Below are 26,714 nucleotides of genomic sequence, written 5' to 3' on the forward strand. Positions count from 1 at the left end.
AGGTGGAAAGAAATCAGAAATGACCTTGAAGAACAAGCAACTCTCACAGCCTATTTATTTGTGAAGAACTGTAAAGTCATTTTGAAACAATTTGATTCCCATCCTTCCACCGTAATAAAGATTATTCAGGAGTGGAAAACATTTAGGAGCGCTACGTTAATAAGTTAAATATCGATTTTGTCTTTCCTGCAAGCAAGAAGCTGTGAAATCTCACTGAAATGACTTTAAACTAGATGAATGGTGATGGAAATTTTATAGCAGCTTGAAACAGGTGACTAACTTCTGGGGATAAAACTGAGAAAAGCAGAAACAAACTGATACAGATTCAGTGATGGTCTAGTTCAGGAGCTCGAATCAAGATCACATTTTCTGAACTCATTATACGAGCTACTTCTCAGTGAAATGCTGCTAAAATGTTGCAAAAAGGTTAATACTGGAGCCATGTTGCAAAGACTTCCTGAAGGCGGAAATTGTTTTTAAAGAGACAGAGGCCCAATTTGAAGACGTTAAATTACAAAGTCAATTTTCTTTAAGTCAGATTTGATATTTAAAGCATTTTTATGACAGTAACTTGATTCTGCTATAAAATGGCACTTTGTAATTAATACTAATCCTCTAAATAAACCTTGTCTGTTTTCAAAGGATTCTCATTTCCAATAAATCCATCAGAAACTCATATTTGTTGCCATCTGGTGTCTCATTGTTGTGTTCAAACAATAATCAACATGATTAACACGATGTCCACTACAGGCAGAAGAATTTCCCCAGATTGTAAACAGAGCTGGTGAATGTGAGAGTTCACCAGTTAAAGCTGCACACCAGCAAACAAATTTTGGAGCTTAAAGCATGCAGCTTATTGTCACAGCACTGCTGTCTTCCTGCATTCCTTACATCACCCTAAAGCTTTGCAGAGACAGGACAACAGCACACAGGCCTGCTTGTTTAGCCTGGCTGAGTTACGGCACAGCATCAGGCCAACATAAAGCCGTGCCAGGCGACTCCTCGCACCAGCTGAGGGGCTCTGACGGACGATCCGACACAGCTTACTGTGAGCCGTCACAGCCTGTTTTTCCGCCCCATTATCGAGTCGCATCAAGCACAGACCTCTGCCGTTTGCTGTGTCTAATCTTGGCCCAGCAGTTTGGTTTATCCACGCCGCATCTATGATATCCATGAAATGTTCGGCCTACTTCTCTGGCTTCTGCAAACTCCATCGCTAAGGCTTTGTGACAAAGCCAGCTGGAACATTTTCAGGCTAATTTTGCTGCAGTGGCAGATATTTTCCACGAGCGACTTATCGTGAAGGAACGTGTGATAAAGAAAGAGAAGAACGCTTCCACATCTTGCACCATCCAGTGATCCCAATCCAGAAATCCCTTAAGTATATAGAAAAAATATAAATACAAAATAAAACAAAAAGAAATGGATGGATTTACAAATTGTCCCACTAAAATAAAACAGTCTGGAATCAATGTTTTCAATGGTATTTTTACAGGTATTTCCAGGTATTTCCATGTTTTCCAGGCTGCCATCCTGTAACTGGATGAAATCCTGAGAGTAACATCGTCATCATCAGACCTCTGCTCTGTTTACCCTTCTCTTGTTTTCCCATCATCCCACTCTGCACGCCTCCACCTGCGACCCTCCGATACATTAAAGCACTTCCAGTCTCTTCACAGCCATCTGACTAAAAGCAACAAGTACACTCCTCCTCTAATGGCGGACACGCGTCAGTAAGTGGATGAGGCAGGTGGAGGCGGACCCGCATCTGCAAAGAACATCACAGAGTGACGCCACAGTGCAGCAAGATGGAGGATCCAAGAAATCTTCTTAGACCTTGGAGAGACGACTCCAAATCACCAAATTACCAGCATCTGTGCTGGTAATTTGCTGCGACGTGGAGCGTGCTTTCTTGGCTCCTTTCATTGAAACCCAGCTCAGGGTGAGAAGCGCTGAAGTGGCTTGGTTGTTGTGGTTTTGTTGAGTGCCTCATACATCTTGTGTGTGTTTTTTGATGAGCATGCATGTTCTTTTTGCATCACGTTCATCTGGGATCTGGCCTGCAGAGCAACAGCCTGCTGCTGTCAGCTCAGGGACAGAAAACCACCCCTGCAAACAGCCGAGGCGGGCAATGCCTCCATTCTGACGCAGTCTGGGAAAAGCATGGACTCCAGTTCATCTGTAAAGTCCAATGAGATTAAAAACTGTAAATTAAACAGAAGAAATCCAAACTGATGTGAACTGAAATGCATTAATTTCAGATAAACTGAATTAAATTAAACTGAAGTGATACAAACTAGTGAACTGAGGATCCACTTGCCTTGTAATGTGTTTTAAGGTAAATGAACTGAATTGAACAGAACTGGATTAACTGAACTGGATTGAATTTAATTTTGTATAAATTGTCTCTAGTTGTCTTGTAAGGTGAATTGAGAATCCAACCAATTGTTGAGAATCGAACTGAAGCGAATTGAACTGAACCAATCTGAGCTGAGATGAACTGGACTGGATTGAACCAAACTTATCTGAACTGAGACAGATTGGATTTAACTAAACTGATCTAAATTGAACTGAACGGTTTTGAACTAACTGGCTTAAACTGAACAGCTCTAACCCAAAGTGAACTGAACTGGGAAATGATGCACTCTGAATAAAATTAAAATAATGTGAATTTAGCTGATTAAAATAATTTATTTCAATCAAACTGAACTGCAGTAAATCAAGATAAAGAACTGGATTGATGTAAACCTGAAGTGAATCGGACAGGATATATTTTCAAACATTCCTCTTTGTAAGTTGAGTTCAGTTTCCAGAAAAGTTGGATGTATTTTTTTTGATCCCTGCACCGTTTCAAAACCCAATTCAGACACGATTCTCATCTTTCATTTAGCGGAAACGGCTGCAGGCTGTTATCCCAACATCAGATCGATCCCTCTGTTTGCTGAAGAAGTGACAAAATCAAACTGACACCTCTGTGGAGTTTCAAGTTTCCGAGTCGGCCCGTTTGATATTTCCCTGCTCACATCCATCACTCTCCCACTTTTAATGGGCTAAACGGGAGCAAAGTGGAAAAGCATCAGGCCCTGAACACAATAGAAGGCAATAACTGATGCGCTCCATTTAGCACCTCTAATTTGACATTTCTATGGAGGAACTGCAGGCGGAAGATTTGACGCTTCAGCAGCACCGACGCAGAGAAACGTAAAGCAACTTTGTTTTATTTTCTCTTCCCAGGCTGCTCAGCTGCCTGAAACAAGTCACACGATGAAACGTTTGGCCTCTAGGAGCTCCAGGCTTTTCGCCGTGGCCATGTTGGCTTTATGAAGGTGGGTTTTCCTGCTTCACATCTGTACATTTCATCTTCTAACCAGAGAAATCTAATAGAAATGTGTCTCAATTTGGACAAGTCCTCAGGACAAAATCCACAATACAGAATGATGTCATTTTCTTCTGATCCCCTGAAAGTTTCTAACAGTTTTCCTCACAAAACAACCTAACTGGAAGTTCAAAAATGTCCAATTTTAGATTTCAAGTGTCAGTTTTGCCCTTAATTGGAAATTAACCGGGGCTGCGTCACAATGAGCAATAAATCACTTCATTGCAGGACAAATAAAAACAAGCACAATCATTTTATTTATACAATTCTTTGTTTTTCTCATTTTTCTCTCTTTTTCTACCAAAGACTGATGACATAAATCTCCACTCTGGTGCTTTGATCTCAAATAGCCAGAGACTCCAGTATCCATTTTATTTGTTGTTTTGTTTATTTATCTTATATATCTAAAATGTCTTACAATTCCAGAGTTAAAAGTTTATTAGAAATAAGTTTAGTTGTCGTTGAGAGTGAACTTGCATTATTTTGCCATTATTATTATATTCTAACTTTGTTGTTGAGCAAAATGTATCATCATGACAATCCTTCATTCGAGTTTGACTTAAATTTTCTTTGAAAATAAAAATACAGCAGACTATGAGCAATGAAGTCAGTAAGTTTTTTGGCAAATGGTTCACAACACAAACATCTTTGACCCAAGAAAACAGGACATTAAGCAATCTACCAGATCTATTGATAAACGGTCTCTGAGTGTAGATCAATCAGAACCGACAGAAGTGCCCTTGACTTAACCCTTCTGCACACAGATCGTTTATTCCACTCTGCAACATTGGATCGTATTTCACCTGCTCAACAGAAACAGTGACATGTCTGCAACTACTCAACCACTAAGAAGACATTTTGGATTTTTAAAACAAGCTAAATAAAGTTTGAGTTTCTAGATCTAAAGTTTCTACCTGCAGACCAATGCATGTGCAGAAAATGTTTGCTCTTGATGAACATGAACCGTCTTCCTGAGATTTAGGCACAATCTGCATCCTAAAAACTGCAAATTAAACATCGGATCTGACTCTCTTTTCTTAGACATCACAAGCCTTTAAATAGCAGAGCGCCTGATTCAGAGCAGCACGCCCAGGGACTGAGCAGAGAACATGGCTACTGTCCAGGTATAATTAAGAGGAGGAGAACAGAAAGACTCCCATGCTGAATGGATATAAATCAGCATTAAACATAACAGCAGGGACAGCGAGACAGACGGAGGCTGTCCTCTAAGGCTGGGATTGTTGTTTTCCTGCAAATATGAGCCATTTCAGGGAGCACCAGCCGCAAAAAACAATAAAAAAGAAGTTTGGCATTTAACTTAAAATAGCTATAAAGCAAAGAAAATAAAACAGCAGCATGACGTCACTGTTCATTTAAATTCCTGCTGGCAAACAACAAATATCTCCTTCTGATCTGGTGCAAACTGCATCTTTAGCTTTTCATTTCATGCCATACGCAGGTTTTTCTGCACCGCTACATCGTTCTCCTGGTGCTGAATTAAGAAAGTGCAGCAGAAGAAATTATTAATGAGGCTTTTAATAGAATTTAAGGTGCAGATTTGTGTGACTCAGCACCGCAATTCATTTTCACTTCATCCTCAAATAGAGATAATCCCCTGGATTTACAGTGTACATTTGGGCAACTCAGGTTACAACCACAGCTAAAAACTGCTTAAAACTTGTATGGAACTCCAGAAAAACAAGACAAGGTTGAACTACGACCCAGAAAAGAAGCAAAATGACAAGAAATGGCTCAAGTTTTGCTCAAATTTTGCTCAAATTTCTCTGCCGTTTTCTTCGCGTCACCAATCTGAATGTGCAGTGAAATTGATGAGCGCATAAATCTTTGTAAACAAACAATAATTTGTGGTGTTGAGTTTTTGTATCTCACACTCAATCACTTTTGGCATCTGAAGTTCCAGATCGGCATGTACGGAACACAAGAAAAGCCAAAAAGTTGTGAAATTTCATGTTTTTCATATGCAAAGTAAGATGTGAAAATGGAAGCAACTGCAAAGCGAATGTAAATAAACCACATCGCCAACAAATAACAGACAACGTTTTCATCCAATCAGGGTATTCCTTAGATAAACACAAAACACAAAAAACACAAATTGGACATTATGGTGAAACATTTCTTATCATGACTAGAATTTAGATTTATTGTTTCCACAATAAATTCCAACTACTGATGTTTAAAACCCAACAAACCTGTCTGAATTGCTATTTTTTCCCGTTTTTTCCAATGATGTCAATAAATATCAATAAATTTGAAAACATGATTAATTGCAGGCACTGTGTGCAGCTTAGTGAAATAAATCACACTTCTTTATGTGACTTGCATCCGAAAACAAACGGGAATGTTTTTTAAAAACAGTATTGGTGCATCCCTAAAAAAGTATTAAATAGATCTAATTGTAACTTTTATTAAATAAAAGTCTAAATCCATATCACCCACCACTACCAGGAAGTGAAAGAAACTACAAAACTGCAGGATTAAAGACAAACACACCATAGTACAGTTGAATTTTGTAGCCTAATAACATAAAGTTATTGAAGATAATATTTCTACATTTCTTGAGTTATTTTGATGTGATCTTGAGCTTAAGACTCAAAATAACCAGAAAACATGCTGAATGTGATGGAAAATCTCCTGTAAGAATCACAGATTCATCACAATTCTGACAAATTTTCATCCTAAAATTAAAAATATTAGCAAAGTCACACCATAAAGCTGCCAAGGTGGTGTTTGCATTCAAAAAGAAGGAAGAAATGAGCGACAGCAGCATCTTACTTGCTCTTTAACAGAAGCCAGGAGGTTGGTGGTTGTTGTGGCGGCGCTGGACTCTGACTGGAGGCCTTGGCGGCTTGGACCTTCTCTGACCACCATGGGTCCTTCCCCTTCTGCGTCGCCTTCCTCCATATCCCCCACAGATCCGGCTGGCTGCTGCAGGCTCCCCCTCTGACCCTGCAGGACGGTCAGGATGAGGGTTAATGCACAGAAAATCACGGTAATATAATTTTAGGGAACCACTGTGTTTCAGTTGCAGGGATTAAGCTTTTGAGATGTTGCAATATCCCAGAATTCATGATATTCCTGCAATAAATTCCCCTCTTACGGTGTGGTTGTGCTTTTTAAATTCCTCTAGAGACACGAAGAGAAAAAAGATGATTATTCCATTTTCCCCTATGCATGTTTTTCATTTCTAATCTTTAACCCGTCATTTGTGCATGCAGGTACAAATTTCTCCACACATACAGGAACTGCACACACACACACACACAGAGCGCTGCAGGCTGCGTCCTTCCTCCTTCCTCTCTGTGTGTGTTTTACGTCTCAACACACATCATTGCTGCCTTTATGTATTAACAGGTGTGCATGCACGATGCATGGGATTGCATGCATCTCCCGGTCAACCTTGCATCCTCCATCATTCATTCACCATCCGGCAGCCAAGGACGAGGTCACACCGACTCAGAGCGCCCGAGCCCGGGCAGCCAGCAGAGCTGCTCGCCCGCAGCTGAGCGCGACTCACCGGCCAGATGTTGCTGTTAGAAGCAGGCCACAGCTGGCTCAGTCCGCTTCCATCCTCTCCTCCGTGACAGCTACTCCATTCCCCACCGCGCCGACGTCACAAACAGACAGCCGCGTGCACGTCCTCGCGCTTGTCGTGCAATTATAATTTGCCCCTTTTTTTGTTTTTCTTCCAATCAATCCCCTCGTGCAAGAAGAAGCAGAGGAGTCAAACGCGCGCATCCATCCCTGAAGTCAAGGCTGCACCCAGCCACGAGCGCCGGTTAACAGCGGCGTGACGTCACCATGCGGCTATGGATTATTTCCGATCGACGGATCGATGAGGAGCCGCGCGTCGCTGTGGCCGCGGTAGGAGTCGTGCGGCAGCTCTTCGCTACGAGGAAGGATGCAGCCTGCAGCGCGCGCGTGTGTGTGTGTGTTTTACCGTGATATGTCCACACACACACACACACACACACACACCAGTGCTGGTCACTGGGATGTTTATGGGATTCCCAGTTAGTAGCTCAGGTTATCAGGTTCATTATACGGAACTCCAATATTGTCAAGATTGCAATTTAATCCAACATTGATTTTAAAATAAATATATTTTAACAAAATTAATTAAAAGCTATTTTTCTAGTCACTTGTCTACACTATTATTGTATAAAACTAGTTGAATTAATGTAAATGCAAAAAAACTACAGTAAATTTTAGACACTTTAAATTCAAATTGGGAAAAATAGACTGAATGAATGAATGGGTGGAAAAATGGACACCGGACTTTTCAAAACTCAGTAGTGACGTTTTCCATTGTCTTTTTACTTTATTCTACTATTTCCTGTTTTATTTATTGTGTTTTATGAAAAAACCACACAGCCAGTAGAAAGCAGTTAGTTTAGTGGGTATTGTAAATAATTACTCAAATAAATGTGTTATAGATGATTAATCTAATTTTAATATTAACAGAAAAATCACTGTTAATAACAGAAAATCTAATATTTAACGTGTGATAAATCTCAACACTTTTTACTTAATAAATTGACATCAATAATATTCTGATTTATTGAATAGGTCTCTAAGTAAACATTTTAAACTTGGATATAAAATATGCTAGAAGTGTGCTTATAATCCTTTGATTTTAGAGGAAAAGTAGCTTCTAAGCTAATATTACTTTAGTCTTTCCTGGATTTCAGGAACTGTTAGTTTTTAGTTTCATCTTTTTTTTTAATAAATGTGCAAACTGAGCCTGAAGCAAGTTTATATTAATAAAGGGAAAACACCACCACACATGAACATGCACATGCTCATTTATTGAAGTGACAATTAATACTGTGAGAGCAAAGTTACACACTGAGAAGTGACGGAGAACTTCCCTTCATTTAAAACCTTCTTCCATCTCAGTCGGCATATTTGCATTTTTCAAAACCACCTTAAGATTTGACAAGAAAAAGCGAAAAGAAGATATTTTAAGCCACTAAAGGTTCCTACTGCTTCTTTGTAAACTGAAAAACCAGACAGAACGTTTACCTGAATATTTAACAGCTCATAAATAATAAACCTGTACTTCAAAAAGGAAAGTTCAGAACATGATACATTCCCAGTTCCTCACACTGCAAAGTAAAACCCAGAGTCAACATTTAACACTTACAGATAAAATATATTTAGCAGTAAAAGCTCAAATTGTTTCTACGACTAATTAGTTGGATTTATTCCAGTTTTAAGGAACAGGATGTAACTCCCAGCTCAGTTATGCCTTAAAATGACAACTGTGAGGCAAGTCAAGGCATTTATAAAGCGAGACAGGGATGCATTACCTCCTGAAGTCCTGGCAGTCAAAGTAACGGGACAAAGAGAGGAGGAACAGCAGACCTCTATTGTCTGCTGCAGCACTTTCAGATCACTTTGCTCCACCTTCCAGGAACATGTCAGCCCGTTCCTAATGGCTTTGCTCACTCCTCTGCTCTGCTGATTTGAAGGATTCGTCTCAAAGAGAAGCAGAAACGACAAGGTGTCAAGATTTTTTTTAAGTCGCATTGCAATTTTAAACCTTTTAAGATGATTTTACTGTAGATTTAGAGATTTTTCAGACAAGCAATGCAAAAAAAAAAAAGCTTCAAACTTCAAGTGTCTTTAGTCAAAATCCTACAGCAAATCTACATTTAGTCATGGCTAAAGGGGAATGTTGTGATTTCACAGCGAAACAAGCTTGGCCCTTTTGCACTAAAGCAGTTAAAGCCTGTTGCTTCAGCTTCGTCTGATTTACTATCATTATTTTGGCAGGTAAACACAGCAGTGAGGCCATACAATTCTTCATTTAGGACGCTTAATTAGTACGATCAAAGGAAAGAAAGAAATAAAAACATCTGGCTCCTTTTTACTCAAACAAACCTCAGCGTCTCCGGCCGTCAGTTTTCACTTCATCATGTGATCGCAGCTGCAGGGTTGCCGTCTCGACAGATGATCGTACGCGTCGCCTCGGCCAGAAAATAAAATAAAACACACCGAGCCGAGCAAATAATACTTCACGACACTGGAACCACGAATCATCAGCACAAACATTGAAACGTCACCAAGTCGATCTTCATACGTCCAGGGCGGGAAGCGAACAGCAACGAGGCTCAAAAGTAAAAACCAGCAGCTGTTGGATTCCAGCCCTGCTTTCAAATCGAGCACAGAAACAAAACACAAAAAGTCACCAACACTGACTACACTACTCAGAAACACTCCTTTCTTCTTCTTCTTCCTTCTATACAAATTAAAGCAATAAATAATAAAGACAGTACCTTTGCATAAACATGAGTACAAAACCTAACAGTCAGTGGATTTACAATAAACATGAGTAAAACATAAGAGGGTGCAGAGGTGTGTTCACACCCGTATCGGGGGGAGAAGAACCTTAAAGAACAGCCCCAATGTTCCTGCTAACCAGAACCTGAGCAAACTAATCCAGATCATCCACATCCTCCGTCATGACGGTGCTGGTCTGTTCTGAAGTCACACCTGCAGATCGAACACAGAAAACAACAAATCTAAACCCTGCATGCAGCGTCAGCAGCATTAGCAACACATTAATAATTTATTCAGGTGTTATTTTCACACATTTCCAGTGAAATTAATTGAAAGATTTATGGCCTAATTTTATGTAACCAAATCAGTTTCTTCCCGACTTCAGATTTTATTTCTTGCTAAACTATAAAAATGTTTGTACTTGAAGTATCGTCATCATTTCCAGACTTCTTCTTCTCCATGTAGCCGTGACTGAGCAGCTTGGACATGCTGACCGGAGGAGCTTTCTTATCGTAGGATCTGAGGAGAGAGAGAATCACGTTATCAAACCTAAAACCTTCCAAATAAATCAAGTTTATGTCAGTAAATGCAAGAAAGGAACAAGTTCTTACATTCTCTTATACTTGTTGGTCATGGTCAGACCCTCCATAGGCAGAACTGCATCATCTGGAGACATCTGCAGATTGAAACATCATCCAGATTCAGTCATAAAAGCAGCAACAGCCCGACTGATGGCTGCAGAACTACAGGGATTCACCAAGTTACCAAACATGGAGAAATGAGCGGCTGGGGAAAGATCAGGGAAGCAGAGCAGAGAAGGAAAACTTAAAGAAAAAAAACAAAACTGCCATGCAGTTAAAAATAAAACCAACCAGAACATTTTAAAATGATGATTTATCTATTAGTTTTAACCCAGAAACTCAGCAACCTGCAAACGTATTCACACTCTGTGAACCGTTTCCCATTTTTCCAAACTGCAACCGCAAACCTGAATGTGTTTAACTGTGATTTTATGCAGCAGAGCAGAAGGTAAAGCTGAACTTTACTTACTAATAAAGTGACCTCTGAATGCACCACACGTTGCAGTTTTTTCTTTGTAACTAAACCATAAGTTACATTTCTTCCACATAAAGTCCCAGTAAATACAGTGAAACCTGTGGTTGCAATGTGGAAAAACTTCAAGTGTGTGTGAATACTTTTGCACATCACTGTAATCCAGTTTTCCCAGATTAGAACCAGCTGGAATATTGGAGAGAACTGCAATCACTGAGCCAATGTTTCCCCTCCAAATTCCCAGGAAACAACAAAATCCCTCCGGAGGATCAAATCCTGAAACAATTTCCAAATGCAGGGATGAAAAATGAAGGTGGAAAATGAAGGAAAGCCGTGATAAAAACTGAAATAATGGCAATAACAAAAGATGGAGTGGCGTCTGCGTGGCATGAATGTTGGGGAGTGACTAGTTCGGTCCATTCACCTTCTCTTTACCATGGGAAAAACTATCAGTCTCTCTTTCCCAGGAGGAATTGTTATCAGTGCCAAAGGGAGCAGCCAGAGGCTGCCTGCCCGCCTTCATCTGGCTGTCAGGAGACGAGGCTTTGCTTCCGCTGAAAGCACAAAACCACGATGACAATCCATGTGAAGGTTCTGGGAACATTTCGCCTGCAGCCGCAACACTCGGGTGACAGACGTTACGATCACGGAGCATTCAGGAACATTTCATTTTCCTTTCCTCTGGACTTTTCCTACAAAACGTTTTCCTCTAAATCAGCGTCTGGCCCGTCTTACCTCTTTGACTCATCCCCTCCGAACCAGTTGGGCGGGTTGTAGGCTTTCTTCGGTGCGTCATCGTCATCAACATCATGACTCAATAAGCCTGCAGCAGGAAGGGAAACATTCCTGTTGAAGCTAAAACTCTGCAGGCGGTAATAACCCTTATCTCTGCTCTGAAAACACCAGAAGGGGTTTAAGTCACACCTAAAGCAGCTCAGTGGCCAAATAATTACTGCGACCTCTCAGAGTCGGGAATTGTTTCAAAATGATGAGTAAAAATGAGAATTCATAACGTTTTATACACATTTATTTCCCATTTTCTGCTTATGCATCATGAGTAGGCCTGTCACAATAACTAATATTACTGGATGATAAATTGTTCCAGAAATTATAGCAATAAAACCTAATATTGTTGTTTTATAATATATTGATAATAATGCAAGTTCTCAAAGAGCAATAAACTTTCATTTTGTAAAGAACACTTAATATTATCACTATTTAATTTTCTATTTAATTTCCAATCATTTGTTTTTATTAGTTGCAGTAATTTTTTTATTTACCATCTTTTTTTGTATTTATTTCGTTATTTTGTAAGATAATTTAAATACCAAAAACAAATAAAACAAAATTAAATCCACACTCAAACAAAACCATAAATAAAATTCATTATGATGTCTCTGGAAACAAAATTAATCTTCAAAAAATATTAGTCAGAATGGAAACTGTTGAGCTCTTTTAACTTTTCATGCGATTAATAAATTATTTGCTTATTGCAATGGGCTTGATCATAAAGTTAAGATAATTCTGAACGCTGGGAGGGAAACAAACAGATACTAAACCAAATAGTGAAAGATATTCTTTATGATCAACTTGGATTATTGTCAGTAACTCTTGAACTGATCAGTAATTTTAAATCTGTGGTTTATTGGTTCACCTTTGTGTCCTCCCTGCTTCGCCAGCTTGACGTAGTCCGAGTCGGTCTCAAATATTCCCACTCGCCGCCCGCTGGTCCTCTCCACCTCCGCGCTCTCGGTGGCGGTCTGGCAGAGGCCGGGAATCTGGGAGGTGGGTCCTGACACGCCGCTGTTCGCAGCTCCAGGCTTTATGCCTGCAGAAAAATACAAGCATGACCTTCATTAAGATGACAAATAGTGGCTCTCAGATGAAAATAGTTTCATTTTTCTACTGGTTTTATTGTCACAAACAGTCTTCAAACTATAACCAGTCTTACCTCCGGGTTTGGTCCTTCGATGGTTGGGTACAGCAGCGCTCATTTTAGCTGACGACGAAAGAAAATCTACAAACTAAATACAAACATTTTAAATTCACAACTGCCACAAGAAAAAAAAGGCAAAAACAAACTATAAAATACTTTTTAATTAAATGAATGAGCATCTGTAGCGTTTAAATAAATCAATAAAAAAAATGATTAAAACTGAATTTTATTATATTTTATCGCTTTAAATAGAAACAGTTATGATGCATGGTTCTACAAGGTTTATAAAAAGGTCAGAGGTATTACACAATAGCTGCGATCAGAGTTATTAGTCTATTTTTTAATATTTTTAATAGAAATGCAGAGATTCATGATGTATAAATCAAAGAAACATTGACAAATCAATGGATGGAAAAATAAACTGGCCAGATTCATGCAGATAAATATGTGCAATAGATGAACGTAGGTATGGATGAGAGGATGAACAAAATGATGAAAATGATTGGTTGGATGATTTATAGATTATGAATGGATGAATGGATAGCGATTAAAGCAGATGGGTGGATGACAACATCCATGCAAAAGAATAAACAGATGGATGCAGATGGATGGATGGATGGATAAACAGATGCATGGAGATAAAATGTAAAATCTGGCCATGGTGAGTAAATGTAAATGAGCAAATAGCGCTCAAGATTTACTCATTAACTACCGTCGGTTTTATTTCCATAGTTTTACTTAAAGTAGATTAAAACGTACATAAAACGTTTATTTTGCCGTAACATAATTTACATCACCCGGCTCAGGTTTCACCGCTAATGTGAGCAATAAATTACTGAGATAAGAGGCTAACAAAGCGTTGCTAACCGAGTTAGCCGCCTAGTTTCCATCGCTATCCCCCCATTTTTTTACAATGAAATTGTGCTAGTTTTTTTAATAAAGTGCTAAAAAATAAATAAGAAAATATAAATATTTCTTACTCTAATGTTGCAGTGTGCTTTTTTGTATTTGATTAGTTGGGTTGCTGCAGGTAAAAGCCGACGGCTCCTTCTATCCTCCTCACAGAGCGAACAGCTTCCTGTGGCACCTGCTGCTCACTTCCTGTTCACAAATCAGAGATCGTCAAGTGAAACGACACCGTACACTGTGTGAGTTTTTTCCCCCCGAATGGACTGTAGGTTTATGATGCACGATAATGCGGTGAGAGTGAGAACTCTGTGTTAAGCAACCTCTTTTGGATAAATGGATAGATGATCTTTGATCTGCGGTTAAAAAAAGTATAGAAAAATGTAAAATTCAAAAATACTTTTTTTGAACCCAAGAGGGACGTTTCTAGAATGTTTTCAAGAGTAATAAAATATTCCTTTTACTTAACATAAAATCTGAAGTTTTGACAGTGAACTTTGGCAGCCATATTGTCTTGCATTCCCTTTTTACTATAACCATGGGAGGATGCCCACTACCTCATATTGTTTTGGTGGTTTTTAGTTAAACCTAGTGGGTCCCATAAGAACCTCATCATTAATCCAGATCCACTTAAGAAAAAACAAGTAAGGAACAGAGTCAGGTTATTCAAACTTTTCAAACGTATACATAAATAAATAGCTGAGATGAGATTTCACTTGGAGTATTTAAGGCTTTTTATTTAATTTTAACTATTTAGTTTATTTAGATAACATTACAAGACTACAGGAAATGAAAACAAAACATATTGGGAAAAACTGTTAGCATTTAAAATAGATGTTATAGTGCTTGAAAAAATAAAAAGAAACTCAATAATTTACATAAACCTAAACAAAAACCAAAACTTCTTTTGACTGACAAATAATTGAGAATAATAGACTTTTAATTCTACTGACATCCAGGAATACCTACAGATGAAACATCCAAAATTATTAGACAGAGAAGAATTAGTAGAAAAACCTATATGACATTACTATTTAATAAAAATGCTTAAATGCATAGAAGAAATTAGGCAACAAAGGTTTTCACTTCAAACTGATATTTATATAGTTTTTCATTTGATCTTTAAGACAAACTTTTGCTTAAAACTGGTTCCAGCTTCTCAATTAAAACCAAAGAAAGACATCATGCTGGTTAATATTCATTAAACTGGAAAATAATCGTCATAGTATGAATATGCTGCAGAGTTGTCCCGATTGGCCGTCAAACTGGTTTGACTCCTTGGTGCTGGTGACCCCTCAGAGGTCTTTACCACAGTCAGGACAGAGGATGTCGTTTTTGAACATCAGGAAGCCGCGACCAACCATCGACGAGTTGCATTTTTGGCAGTTGAAGCAGTCGTTGTGCCACTGTCGATCCTCAAATGAGATGTACTTGCTGCCCCCGAGACCTGAGGTAAAAACAGCAGAGAGGAGTCCCATGATTTTATGCAATAACTCTGTAATTGATGGTGATTGGAGACACCAGATTCCAAGTTAAGCATATGATCTTATGATCTTGAGAATGTTGAGAGTTTAGATTGAAGGTGTTAAAATCAAACCAATTACAGCTCAAAAATGGTTTTGGTGAATCTTTTCAGCTTGATTTCCAAACTAAAAAACTGAAGCAAAACTTACAGTTTCTGCTGTGACTTGAAACTTTTTTTTTTCCAACACCTAAAATAGTATCTGAAGATTTGTGCAAGGTCATTTTACCACTGATTGGGTTGGTGCAGTGGGCGCATTTCTTTGCAAACAGGTTGCAGAAACACTCGAGGCAGTAGGTGGAGTCGTCTCGAGAGGTGAATCTCTGCCCAGCCAGCTGCATTTTGCATCCACAACAAACGAAACATTCCTTATGCCACGGCTGGTCATGGTAGCTCACTCCTCCAGTCGTAATGGGCTAAAAGATCAAAAGAAAACAAAGTAAAACAAACAAATGAGAAAATATTTAAAAAAATTCTAGTTTGTCCATTGAAATTTTTGATTTTATGGTAAAAACTCTGAAGCTATGGCAATTCTTTTTGGCTACGACACACTTAATTCAGGAACAGAGGTGAAAATAAAAACACAATACATTAGTCAGCTGCAGAATTGTTGCCATATTATAATAAAAACTAAAGCAAGTTATATTTTATTATATTTTAAAATAAAGCAAAAATTTCTTTTTCTTTTTTTAATTACAATTATCTTGAAGGTAAAGTCTAACTGACTCTCAAGCAGTTAATTAGCCAAACTCCAATTAAAGCTTAAAAATGAAACCAATCAACCTGGTTTGAGTTGAAGCTAAAAGCTAATATCACAAACTTAAATACCTTAAATGGAATTAAAGCTAAAATCTAACTAACATTAAAACTAATAGCTAACTATAATAAAACTATTAGTAAATAAAGTTAAAGGCTAATGATCTTAAAGATAAAGCATAATTGCCATTAAAGATAAAAGTTAATTAGAAATGTTATTTGCCAAAGTGGGATTAGAGATAACAGTTAGCTATCATAAAACTAATGAGTCTAAATTAATTGTTTTACAATTAAATAAAATTTTAACCACTAAACATACTGAATGAGAAATGAGCAACTCCTAGATTTTTACAATTAACCCTTAAAGTTTCCTGAAAAAAATAAACAAATAAATGAGACTAAAGCTAAAATAATAAATAAAAGAAAGAAATCAAACTGCTTATGTTGGTTTACTGACAATATTAATTTAAAATCTATTATATTTCATGTTAAAACACTTTATGCTGCATAACTACTGAGTTACAGTTTGAACAAGAACAGATATTTTCAGCAAATGTCCTCTGAATTAGTAGATTTAAACATTTTTCTGCATCACTCTGACATCACACTTTGCAGCCATCTTGGCTTTTCGTTGCTGACTTTTTCTCAAGTGAAACAGACGACTGCTGCCTGCCTGACCATCTGTTTGTTGCTCATATTTGTTATGTATTATACATGTGAGTCACCAACTTTCAGCTCCTCAGTAAAACCCTGTATGACCATATATTTGCAGAACATTGTAATTGGTTTAACAGCGGAAATTGTAATGGAACGTTGTGAGGATGTTTACCTTCTTGCAGTGGACACACTGCAGGGCAAACAGTTTCTCATAGCAGCCCAGACAGTAGTTGTTTCCATCCTTCTTGACAAAGCTCTTGGTGCCAATAGTCTGCTGGCAGAATTTGCAGATGAAACAATTCTCATGCCAACTGTTCCCCTTATGCTCCATCTTCTTGGTGCCTGGAATGAGAATATTGAATTGCATATAGCTTTGATCTTATATCAATCTTCTTTCGTACTGAATCAGTGGTGTTCAAACTTTTTCCCATGAGGGACAAAATGGTTAAGCTGTGGGGCCACAGAAAAACATTTTAAAACAAACTTTTTATGTCTTTTGTACATTTTTATTACATTGAAATAAAAATCTATATTTTTTTTAATAGAAAATGGATCTGTAAATCATTATAGATACATTAAAACAACCTCCACAGTTTCAAATTTTTGGGGTTTATTATTTTCTTATTGGACCACAAGCACTTTGGATGCACTAAACTATTTGAGCAACAGTATAAGGAATATTTCTTGTACCTGGCATGATGGTCTTCAGGCAGGCATGGCACTTGGAGGAATATTCATTGGCGTAGCAGTCGGTGCACATCAGGAGGTTGTTTTTGGTGGCAAACGGTTTGTCGACCAGAGAGCGGCTGCAGCTGCTGCAGAGGAAGCATTCACTGTGCCAGTGACAGTTCTTGAAGGACAGATCCTTCAAAAGAAAATCAAGAAGTTCACAATTTTTGTTTTACCTAAATATTCCATCAGCGACAAATTTAAATAGATTTTTTTTTTTTTATGAAAGTTACCACTCGTTTAGTGTCATTTGAAAAATGTCCAGAAACAAAAATGAGGCAGATATAACCAACTCTCAGTTTGCTGTTTTATACAACCCACAATTACAATATTTTAAAATGTATAATAATATTAAAATGCTAGCAGGAGTACTATATTATATTCTATTCTGTATTTTGTATTTTTTTATTAGAAGACAATAGAACAGCTGAAACTGAATCTCAACTTATTCCCATTTACACACCAGATTTTGTTAGCATTGCAGCACAGCTAGCTGCTACAGGAAATGAGAAAACAACCAGTTTACAACACTTTGTCTGTGAACCCATATCTGATGTAGAGTAACAATGAAATAGAAAGCAGCACAGCTGAAGCTGAATCTGTACTTGTTTTCCTTATTTATGTTTTCTACATTGCAAAGCAGCCAGTAGTCCTAAAATTAACTCCAAAAATGATAGAATTTTATTATTTTCTGTTCTAAAAATTTAAATAAAGAAAAGCAACAAGTGAAGACAAATCTGCACTTCTATTAGATAGCAACATGTTACAGGAATTAAATAAAATTGACTCTTACACCTACATGAACTCGCAATTTTAAGTTTTGTGGGACTATTTCTGATTTAATTATGAACTTTTCCTTAATGGCAAACATTTGGTCAGACAATGATTGCAGTGAAAATGTACAGAGGACATTCTTTCTTATTGGTTACAACAAAAAGCCACTGTTTTGATTTGTTCTCAAGAACAAATTCACACTTTATATATGTATTTTATCCTTAAAAAATTAAAATGATGGAGAAATATTTTAATTCAAGATTAACTGTGGTTCTTCATTTAAACAAAACCAAGTAAAGAAGTCACAGACATTGGAGTTAAAGCAAAAAATAAAAATAAAACATGGATATATCACCTTGCTGGTGCAGCTAATGAGCTTCTTGCACATTTCACAGCTGCTGGAGAAAAGTGTCTCATAGCACCTGATGCAGTAAGGATATTCCTCCCTCAGGATGTACTTCTGTCCATACAAAGAGTCCTTGCACTCTGTGCAGTCATAGCGCTCAGACATTTTGACTCAGATCTCCTCGCGGAGTCTTCTCCTCTGCAAAATAAAATAAAATTAGTTTAAAAGATTCAGTATTTATTAGTTGTACAGTGGAGCTTAACTCCAAATTATTAGAACAATATTATCCTATTCAAAGATATTTTCATAGAGCACATCTAAAATATTCAGTGGTTTCACCTCCAACCGCAGTGAATTGAGTGTATTTGTGTCAATCTGAAAACTCTACAACAAATCCAAATATCTTTTGTTTCTAAGTTTCTGAAAAGCAAACGCAGAACCTCTTAAGAAGTCTTTCTGCTCTACATGACACCAGTAACTTCTCTGAAACCAGTTTAATATATGATGACTATATGAATGTAAATACACTCATAAAACAATACCTTAACTTGCAATTCGCAGTCGTTTTAAACTAAATTTACTGTCTCAATATGTTGTAGTTGAGACACCATCATCTCTTCTTGTCCTTACTATCATCTGTTCTAAATCCCTGTGACTTGTGGCTCAGGTAATTGTACAAACTTCAACAAAACCAATAAATAAACACCAACAGTGTGGAAAAAGTTAAAATTTTTCCCCACGGAGAAAATAAATCAGAAGAAACCATGAAGGTCTTACCTGCCCGGCTTGGTTGCTGTCTGAGACCTGAGGTATTTACTGTACAGAGTACTTGGTGTTTCTTATTAAATTAGTCCAAATCGAGACCCGTGACAGGACAGGAGGGTGGAGACGGGTGGCCTGATCGGAGGAGGCAGGCTGCTTTACATTCAGCCTGTATAAAAATCACAGCAAACTGATTACATTTTCAAACCGGAAGAACAAAAACACATTTTAGTGATGATAAAACGATGAAATTTTAACACTACCTGTTCTGCACACCAATATTTACTACACTGAAAGAACTGCTTTTATTTTTTAAATGTTAAACATCGTTATAATGCATCCATTTGTAAGCATCTGAAGTATTTTTCTTGGCAGAAATAGACTTAAAAGTCACATTAATCACATTTTCAGTAAAGTTTAGTCTGCTTTAGTCTAATAATAACTGGTGAAAACCAAAACATGAGTGACCATCCACAGTGAAAGCAGTTTTACTTCCAGTGGAATCGGTGTATTGCATAAAGTGGAAGGAAAAGTGAAGGATTTTTCAAGGTTATTTTAATACTTTGACGTAGTTAAAGGTTCTGATCAGAAAATGGTTCAAATTAAACATCAAAACTGATTTCAGATTGGATGAAATAATCTCAAAACGTGAATAAATTTTACCAACAAAACTGACAAGATGATGAGTTCAATATATTAAATTATGATTAAACTTTTATGTTTGCAGGTATAAATGAGTTGCATGTACATATTTGATGTTATATAGATTGAAAAAAATCCACCAAAACTGAAAAATTAAGCACCAAATTTGTGTTTTTCGACATTATTTTAGTTGTGTGTTGCATAATCATTGGATAAACATCAAAAGCCCAAAATGATTACACCATAATGAGTGTAAGTAAACATCTCACCTATACTGTATTTTTAAAATCAGAACTGACAACCACATGGATTGTTAATGTAATTAACTCGTAAGCATATGACTGGAAGCTGTGAATATCTTTCCTCAAACCTGTCAGCGCCACATCAAATTCTTATGAATAAAATTTTCTTCACATCACAAGACGAAGTGAAGCCTTGAAGGGTTGACTGCTGGCTGCTTGGCCTGCTGTGAAGCTGCTACTTTGTGGTAAGAAGGCTCAATTTAATCCAAATCTAATAAAGATGATAGTTTAACATAATTATGTAGCGTCGCAGATCTTCCAGGAGACAAAATTGTTCAGATATTTTTTACACACAGACAAAACATATCCTTTAAATCTCTTTAAATTTGACCGAATATATCTTACATAAACAGTTACAACAAATTTATTCAGCTACATTTTGGTTTTGAGTCACTAATTAAATGTATTTTTGCCAAATTATCCACTTCTGTGTCCGGTATTCACTTCCTTAACGTCGTTTAGCCTTAGACCATCTAATTTAACCCATGTGAGGAATGTATTTTGATATATCACGGCTGGCACATTAAATAATGAAATAACACCAGATAAACCAAACAAAAGAAGGAATAAATAAGATAAAAGTAGAATGAGATTTAACCTGTGAAAGGGCCTATTGTTCTGGAGGTCAGCTGATTAGCAATACCCAGGTAAACATACTGAGAACATACTGATCCAAAACTAGTCACAAGGTTTAAATATAAATATAGTTAAATGTAAACAAAGGCTTGAACTTTGTAATGCTTTAAAATATTGTACAGCCCTCAAATTAGCTTAGCTATGGAGGACATGCAGCCTTCCAAGATGGCGGTTCTTGTGGAAACTACACATTAGGATCTACAACAGAGGATTTCACTTTTAATTGCTGCTGAAAACCTGATTTAAATTTGGGTGAATTTTTGTAGCTACATGTGACAAACATCAGCAGTTAATTGAATACAATTTGGAAAAAGGCTGTAACAAACCAAAATGTGGAAAATGTGAATACTTTCCAGATAAACTGTCCAAGTTGATTTTTATTTCCACATTACAAGAAAACAGAATCAGGTCATTCATCTGAGCTCAGTTTAAAACGTTCGTAATTAGGATACTAGTCAAATTATCAATCAGATGTTTTATTTAGCCTCCTTCCTGTTCCTGGTTTTCCATATAGAAACAAGCCAGGGTCGGTTTTCTGCAGCCTAAATGACAGGAATGTGTTATGGTGTTAGACAGAAAAGAAGATTTTAAATCTTAAAGTCTAATTAATAAATTAGCAACAGAAAATATTAATTTGACTGCTGAAACCTTCTCTTCTCTTACATTTAGCAGAGAAATAACATAATTATCTGTACCAAACCACATTATGTGGTTCCTTGAGAAGAAACAATAAAGCTGCAAGTTTTTCTGGGTAACATCAGGAAACAAACCTTCTTTGGAAAAACATTGCAGGTTTTCAGTTTTAATAAATCAACTTAAAACCACATTATTTCCAGACTCCTCCAGCAGTAAATGGAACAAACTTTATAACAAAGTCTGTTAAACAACTCCGCTTATCACTTGACTTTTTTTAAAGTCATGTTTTTCAAATTACGTTATTGCTAAATCTGTCCACTTGCTTTCTTCAACTTAATCTTAATTCTGAAATCATGATTCCATTTAGAGAAAAATAAGAAATAAATAATCAAGAGCAATTTTTGTTTTGACATTTCCAACCTCTTTGGTTGTTTTATGTGCATACATGATGCCAGTATTGTGTAAAATAAAAAATAACACATAATATATATTTATCCTGCTTTTGGAAAAATGGCTTCTTCCTCTTTAAGTGGCATTTCAGCCCAAGATACTCGCTTACGTTTGATTAAAGTTTCAGTAATTTTAGTGTACTTAGATGCTCAATAAATTTTAAAAACATTAAAAACAACTTTCTGAAGGAAAAAAATACTGAATGTATGCTTATAGAGAAAATGCATTAATCTGGTTTCAACTGAACGTAGTTTTATGAAAATTAAACAGAAAACAAAGCAGCCTGGGGTTAACTGGTGTTAAATATTTAGAACTTGTTTACAACCTCAGGTAATTAGAGCTAATTACCTTTTGAAATAGATACTGAACTGAGCCAAATGTGTAACAGTGTTAAGAAGTCTCTGTCAGTGGTTTCTTTCTTTTCCTTTTTATTCACTCCGATCTCCAATAAATCCAAAATAGTTTCAGATACTGTGTCATGCATGATTAAATCTTTTAAAAGCAAAAAAATATATAAAAAATTTAAAGGAATGTGAAAAAATACCCTTGTTTAATTTAATATTTGTGTTTTACGTTCAGCTCCTCGACTTAATATTTAGGTTTTCCTATTTACTTTCCTTTAGAGTAAACCACTGCGCTTACATAATTAGTTTTACCATCTGCTTCCTAAGAGTCCAACAGGGGAATTCTGGGAAGTTTTATGAACTGTGGCCTGATCTGATTAGCCTCTCCAGGCCCATTCACACAGAGGAGTCTAGTTAAAGACCATATGTTGTTCATTTGGTCTTCAAGTCAAGACTGTAACTCTACAATCACTTTTATTAGCTGCTGCATTTCTGATGTAAACTAGTTTAATCAATAAGGACTTACTGTTCATCATATGATAAAAGCTAAATTAGGTTAAATACTAAATATTAGGTTTTGTAAATAGTATTGCTATTGTGCATCTTGTTTACTTATTTTTCTGTTTATTGTTTCTGTATGCCTTCTTGAATGCCTGTAGTTGTGCATTCAACTACATGTTATTTTTGAATAATATGTTTTTAACAATAATTATAAAAGTTCAGCTTAGTTAAAATCTTTTTGTTCATCTTTGGGGTCCAGGAGGGATTTTATATATTTCTAATGTTGTTGTGAATCTCTGAAATTATATTTTTGCTGATTCTGGTCAGCAAAAATCTCTACAAGCCTAAATAAATTCACATGTGGAAATAGGAAATATTTGTTTAGAAAAAGCAAAAAGAAAGAAAAAAGGAAAAAACAGAGGAAATAGTAGGTAAAAACTAATACTTATCTTCACTTTAGAACAATTTGGGATTTTTTTATCTTTGTTTTCATAAGTCTTGCACAAAAACACAAAGTGTATGTAATAGGATAATCAAATGCCAGGAGAAACGGGCATCATGTGCTTCTTGAGCTTTCTTATTAGTCCTGGAAGTTTCCTGGAGCTTCCGCTTTCATGGTCAGGATCAAATCCTCCGGCTTTACCTCGATCATTATTACATTTCAAAAAGTCACAAGAATAAAAACTAACTACTGTTGAGTCAATTCCTGTCCCCTAATGGTTAGAACTCACAAAATTATAGATGCACTCACGTTTGGAAAGTCTTTTGAAGCCTTTCCCAAACAAGGGCCTGGGAAAATAGCTAAATCAGCTTAAAGTCTAGTAAAAAAAACAATTTGGGACGTTAGCCTCTCTCTTCTGCAGTACTACTGATGGAATACCTGATGTACCATTTGAACAAAACTCTTTCCACAATAGATACGGCTGTATTACCCCTCTTCAGTGTGGGTGCGTTGATGGACTGTCAGACTGTGTTTGTGAGTAAATCTATTCTCACATTGGTCACAGCTGCATGGCCTCTCTCCATTGTGGGCGGGTTGATGGACTTTGCTCACACAGTCATCATGAATTTTGTTCCAGTTGATGGTGTTCTAGATCTGTGGGACCAAATCATGAAATATAATAAATTACATCATAATTATACAAGACAGAATGAAAGATTTGCCATAACATCTTATGGGGGTGGGAGGAACAAAGTTCTTTCAATACATATGTTCTGTTTTTACATTGAAAGCTAAAATAACACACCCAGTCTTGTTTTGGTTGAGGGTAATTTAGTCCAGATTTAGTAATTTTAAACATATTTGACGAGATCGAATGTGCAAATTTGCAATCATAGATAGATAGATAGATAGATAGATAGATAGATAGATAGATAGATAGATAGATAGATAGATAGATAGATAGATAGATAGATAGATAGATAGATAGATAGATAGATAGATAGATAGATAGATAGATAGATAGATAGATAGATAGATAGATAGATAGATAGATAGATAGATAGATAGATAGATAGATAGATAGATAGATAGATGTTTTAACTTTGCATTAAAATGTCATTATTTACTAAGAAAATACAAAGTTCACACTTTTAATGCAACTTAAAAGTGTTGCATTAAAAGTGCAACACTTTAATCGAGTAAAATATTTAACATGTCCTGTAACATTTCATTTAGATCAAATATAACTCAATTAAATAAATGTTAAAAATGTAAAATCACTATATAGAAAATGTTCTTTTAAGGGCGCAGGTTTAACCTCTGACCACTAGGGGCGCCAGCGGTCGCGTTGTTTCCCTTCTATCTTTAGTGAGCTGCAATATCGGTGGCGCTGCTACGTTGTTTTGGTTAGAAGAAGAAGAAAAAGTTAAAAACAGGAAGTGTTTGTAAACAAATACGTGTTGGATACTAAACGGGGTTAAGCAGGATTTTTACATTTTTTTTCTCTTTTTGTTGATGAAATGAGAGAAATATAGCAGAGAGTTGGAGATGGAGGACAAGCAGCGGGAGGATATCGGAGGAGGAAACTCGGACTGGATGTCCCGTCTCCCGGAGGAGCTCCTGGACGTCCCGCTTTGGAACCTGGCTATTCCTGGTAACACCTGAACTGCTCAGGAAATACCCAAACGTTGTTGTAAGTGTTAATACTAACCATCTGTGCGTAACAGGGAGTCATGACAGTATGTCCTTCTGCCTGGACATGTCTTCCCCGGTGCTCGGATCGGAGCCCTGGCTTCTCCGGCTGACAGACCGACTCTTCCCCTGCTTGATCCGACCCTGTATTTACCGCTGGTGCACCACACAGGTACCGGGGTCTGATGTAACTCTTTGTTTCGTGTCTTTTAGTGGTCATCTTCATGATATTTTTCTTGCAGCAATCTGTCCTCTGGTATCAGTGTGAGCTCGGTATTCGCTACTTGGACCTGCGGATCGCCAGGAAGCCAGCAGGGGGCAACAGTTTGTTCTTCGCCCACGGGATCTACACGCTGATGAGCGTCAAGGTGTGTGAATGAGACAGAATCAGAGGTGTTAAGAGAAGCACAACTTCAACATATTTTTACTCAAGTAAAAGTAAACCAGCCAATAAATTACTCAAGCGTAAACGGGTTCATGTGTGTCTGTGTGTGTAGGAGGCTCTGGAGGAGCTGGCGTCCTGGCTGGACGCTCATCCTAAAGAGGTCATCATCATCTCCTGCTCTCACTTTGAGTCTCTGACTGATGAAGATCACGTCCAGTTGGTGGACTTCATTCTCTCGCTCTTCAGCAAGAAGCTCTGTTTGACACAGGTTAAGAATCAAAGCATCTCCTGAAGACACATGTTATCTGTGAACTTTATGTGCATGTGCTGTGTGTGCAGGACACTCCCACGTTGCGTTCCTGTTGGTCTGGAGGTCAGCAGGTCATTCTCTCCTATGATGACCTGAAGATGGAGTGTCAGCACTGCCAGCTGTGGCCAAAGATTCCTTACTGGTGAATTTAACACACATTTAGAAGCCATATTTCCTTCCCCCCCAAAAATATCACAAATATATTCCTATCTGGCCTCATGGGAGCCCTGTGTCTGCAGGTACGCTGACAGCCCAGATCCAAAGAAAGTGATTGCTTATCTGGAGGAAAAGAAACACCAAGGAAGACCAGGTACTTCAGTTTTAAACCTGTAAAACAAGTTGAGTTACATTGAGGAATGTTTCTGCAACATTCTGCATGCAGGGTAGCGTCAGTAGTCAGTATCTTACCTGGAGTAAATGGAAAATCAGGAAGGAAAGTGGACTGACAGACCAAACAGACTTAAAAGTGTTTTGTGTTTCCAGGTAGATTTTACGTCAGCGGTCTGAACCTGACTGAAGACACTCGCTACGTCCTCCTCCACCCCCTCCAGAACCTGAGGATGATGACGATGGAAGCGCTCTCGCCGCTGCTCCGTTGGACCGCAGAGCAGCGCCCCGGCCCAGGAGTGGGCGGAGTCAACATTGTGGGCTGCGACTTCGTGGGCTTCAGTCAGTTCTGTTCGATCGTGATCGGCCTGAACTTCAAGCTACTGAAAGCCGCAGGCAGAACTTCCTCTGATTCCCAGTTACCTCCAGGATGAGCCGCTTGAACTGGTTCTCCTGGTTTAGTTGGGAACATTAGCGCTCACTGTTACAGAAAAACATTTGGAGCATGTTACCAGAATCTCCACACTTTCACTTTCCATCAATTTAACTGCAAACTGTTGCACTTTTAAACACATTCCTAAGTAGAAAATCTAGTTTGATAAATCATCTGTATATATGTGTAAAAAATTATTTAAACCTGTGTTTTCTTCTGTTAAATCAAATATTTTTGTACAACTGAATGGGCTCAAACCAATCTGTTTAAGGGTCTTTTTATTTTAGTTTTATGCGAAAAGGTTTTAGTTACTTTTATAAATCTCTCACTATCTTCTCATTACTTATTAGTCACTCTGTCTACATGTCAGTACACAAATAAGACATATCTAGTAAACTACCAAATACCCAGAGCATTGGAAAATGTCTAAATGATTTGATTTCCTGACCAAATCCATCTTATATCAAATAAAATTGCTTCCATTATTTCTTCAA

At 37.3% G+C, this 26,714-nt stretch overlaps 4 protein-coding genes across 11 annotated transcripts in view; 1 reads left to right on the forward strand and 3 right to left on the reverse strand.

The window, feature by feature from the left end:
* Positions 1-8,847, reverse strand: part of LOC122827033 (plakophilin-4-like) — a 33,477-nt gene extending 24,630 nt beyond the window's left edge. The window contains exons 1-4 of one of the 4 annotated variants that reach the window (XM_044109529.1): positions 8,707-8,847; positions 8,420-8,502; positions 8,266-8,321; positions 6,170-6,343 (exon numbers count right to left, since the gene is read on the reverse strand). In XM_044109529.1, coding sequence (XP_043965464.1) covers positions 6,170-6,343; positions 8,266-8,271 — 180 coding nt within the window. In that variant the 5' untranslated portion in view covers positions 8,272-8,321; positions 8,420-8,502; positions 8,707-8,847. Of the gene's footprint in view, positions 1-6,169; positions 6,344-6,911; positions 7,272-8,265; positions 8,327-8,419; positions 8,503-8,706 lie in introns of those variants that run through there. The other 3 variants (XM_044109532.1, XM_044109530.1, XM_044109531.1) reach the window with 3 other exon arrangements.
* On the reverse strand, positions 8,182-13,795 carry lg24h7orf57 (linkage group 24 C7orf57 homolog). 2 transcript variants are annotated; one of them, XM_044109718.1, is made up of 8 exons: positions 13,649-13,795; positions 12,684-12,756; positions 12,387-12,560; positions 11,468-11,555; positions 11,157-11,286; positions 10,291-10,355; positions 10,101-10,198; positions 8,182-9,892 (listed from the first exon to the last, which is right to left on the reverse strand). In XM_044109718.1, the coding sequence occupies exons 2-8, from the start codon at positions 12,724-12,726 to the stop codon at positions 9,834-9,836; spliced, it is 657 nt and encodes a 218-aa protein (XP_043965653.1). In that variant the 5' UTR covers positions 12,727-12,756; positions 13,649-13,795; the 3' UTR covers positions 8,182-9,833. The 2 variants fall into 2 exon arrangements, with proteins under 2 accessions (XP_043965653.1, XP_043965655.1); XM_044109720.1 differs by having other exon boundaries at positions 12,684-12,749; positions 13,649-13,778.
* Positions 13,796-14,371: 576 nt separating this feature from the next.
* LOC122827104 (four and a half LIM domains protein 2-like) lies at positions 14,372-24,897 on the reverse strand. Of its 4 annotated transcripts, XM_044109708.1 has the most exons (8): positions 24,785-24,897; positions 23,628-23,727; positions 19,136-19,289; positions 18,368-18,556; positions 17,200-17,374; positions 16,682-16,851; positions 15,326-15,512; positions 14,373-15,021 (listed from the first exon to the last, which is right to left on the reverse strand). In XM_044109708.1, exons 4-8 carry the CDS (start codon positions 18,521-18,523, stop codon positions 14,870-14,872), a joined length of 840 nt encoding a protein of 279 aa, XP_043965643.1. In that variant the 5' UTR covers positions 18,524-18,556; positions 19,136-19,289; positions 23,628-23,727; positions 24,785-24,897; the 3' UTR covers positions 14,373-14,869. The 4 variants fall into 4 exon arrangements, with proteins under 4 accessions (XP_043965645.1, XP_043965643.1, XP_043965644.1 ...); XM_044109709.1 differs by lacking the exons at positions 23,628-23,727; positions 24,785-24,897 and adding an exon at positions 23,564-23,585; XM_044109707.1 differs by lacking the exons at positions 23,628-23,727; positions 24,785-24,897 and adding an exon at positions 20,663-20,743.
* LOC122827099 (PI-PLC X domain-containing protein 1-like) lies at positions 24,454-26,711 on the forward strand. The gene is made up of 7 exons (XM_044109700.1): positions 24,454-24,727; positions 24,801-24,937; positions 25,008-25,133; positions 25,263-25,418; positions 25,490-25,602; positions 25,700-25,770; positions 25,944-26,711. The coding sequence occupies exons 1-7, from the start codon at positions 24,622-24,624 to the stop codon at positions 26,219-26,221; spliced, it is 987 nt and encodes a 328-aa protein (XP_043965635.1). The 5' UTR covers positions 24,454-24,621; the 3' UTR covers positions 26,222-26,711.
* Positions 26,712-26,714: the final 3 nt, after the last annotated feature.

This window comes from Gambusia affinis, linkage group LG24, assembly GCF_019740435.1.
Source record: "Gambusia affinis linkage group LG24, SWU_Gaff_1.0, whole genome shotgun sequence".
NCBI classification, from domain to species: Eukaryota; Metazoa; Chordata; class Actinopteri; order Cyprinodontiformes; family Poeciliidae; genus Gambusia; species Gambusia affinis.

Bases quoted from the DNA above. Each gene is read 5' to 3' on its own strand.
- LOC122827099 (XM_044109700.1), top strand. From the start codon at position 24,622: ATGGAGGACAAGCAGCGGGAGGATATCGGAGGAGGAAACTCGGACTGG. The intron at 24,728-24,800 runs GTAACACCTGAA...TGTGCGTAACAG, and splicing joins TTGGAACCTGGCTATTCCTG to GGAGTCATGACAGTATGTCC. The intron at 24,938-25,007 runs GTACCGGGGTCT...TTTTTCTTGCAG, and splicing joins ACCGCTGGTGCACCACACAG to CAATCTGTCCTCTGGTATCA.
- LOC122827104 (XM_044109710.1), bottom strand. From the start codon at position 18,523: ATGTCTGAGCGCTATGACTGCACAGAGTGCAAGGACTCTTTGTATGGA. The intron at 16,852-17,199 runs GTACAAGAAATA...TTCTCATTCCAG, and splicing joins CCTGAAGACCATCATGCCAG to GCACCAAGAAGATGGAGCAT. The intron at 15,513-16,681 runs GTAAACATCCTC...TTGATCTTTTAG, and splicing joins AGTGTGTCCACTGCAAGAAG to CCCATTACGACTGGAGGAGT.
- lg24h7orf57 (XM_044109718.1), bottom strand. From the start codon at position 12,726: ATGAGCGCTGCTGTACCCAACCATCGAAGGACCAAACCCGGAG. The intron at 11,287-11,467 runs GTAAGACGGGCC...TTGTGCTTTCAG, and splicing joins GGAGGGGATGAGTCAAAGAG to CGGAAGCAAAGCCTCGTCTC. The intron at 10,356-11,156 runs GTGAATGGACCG...TTCAATCTGCAG, and splicing joins TTTCCCATGGTAAAGAGAAG to ATGTCTCCAGATGATGCAGT.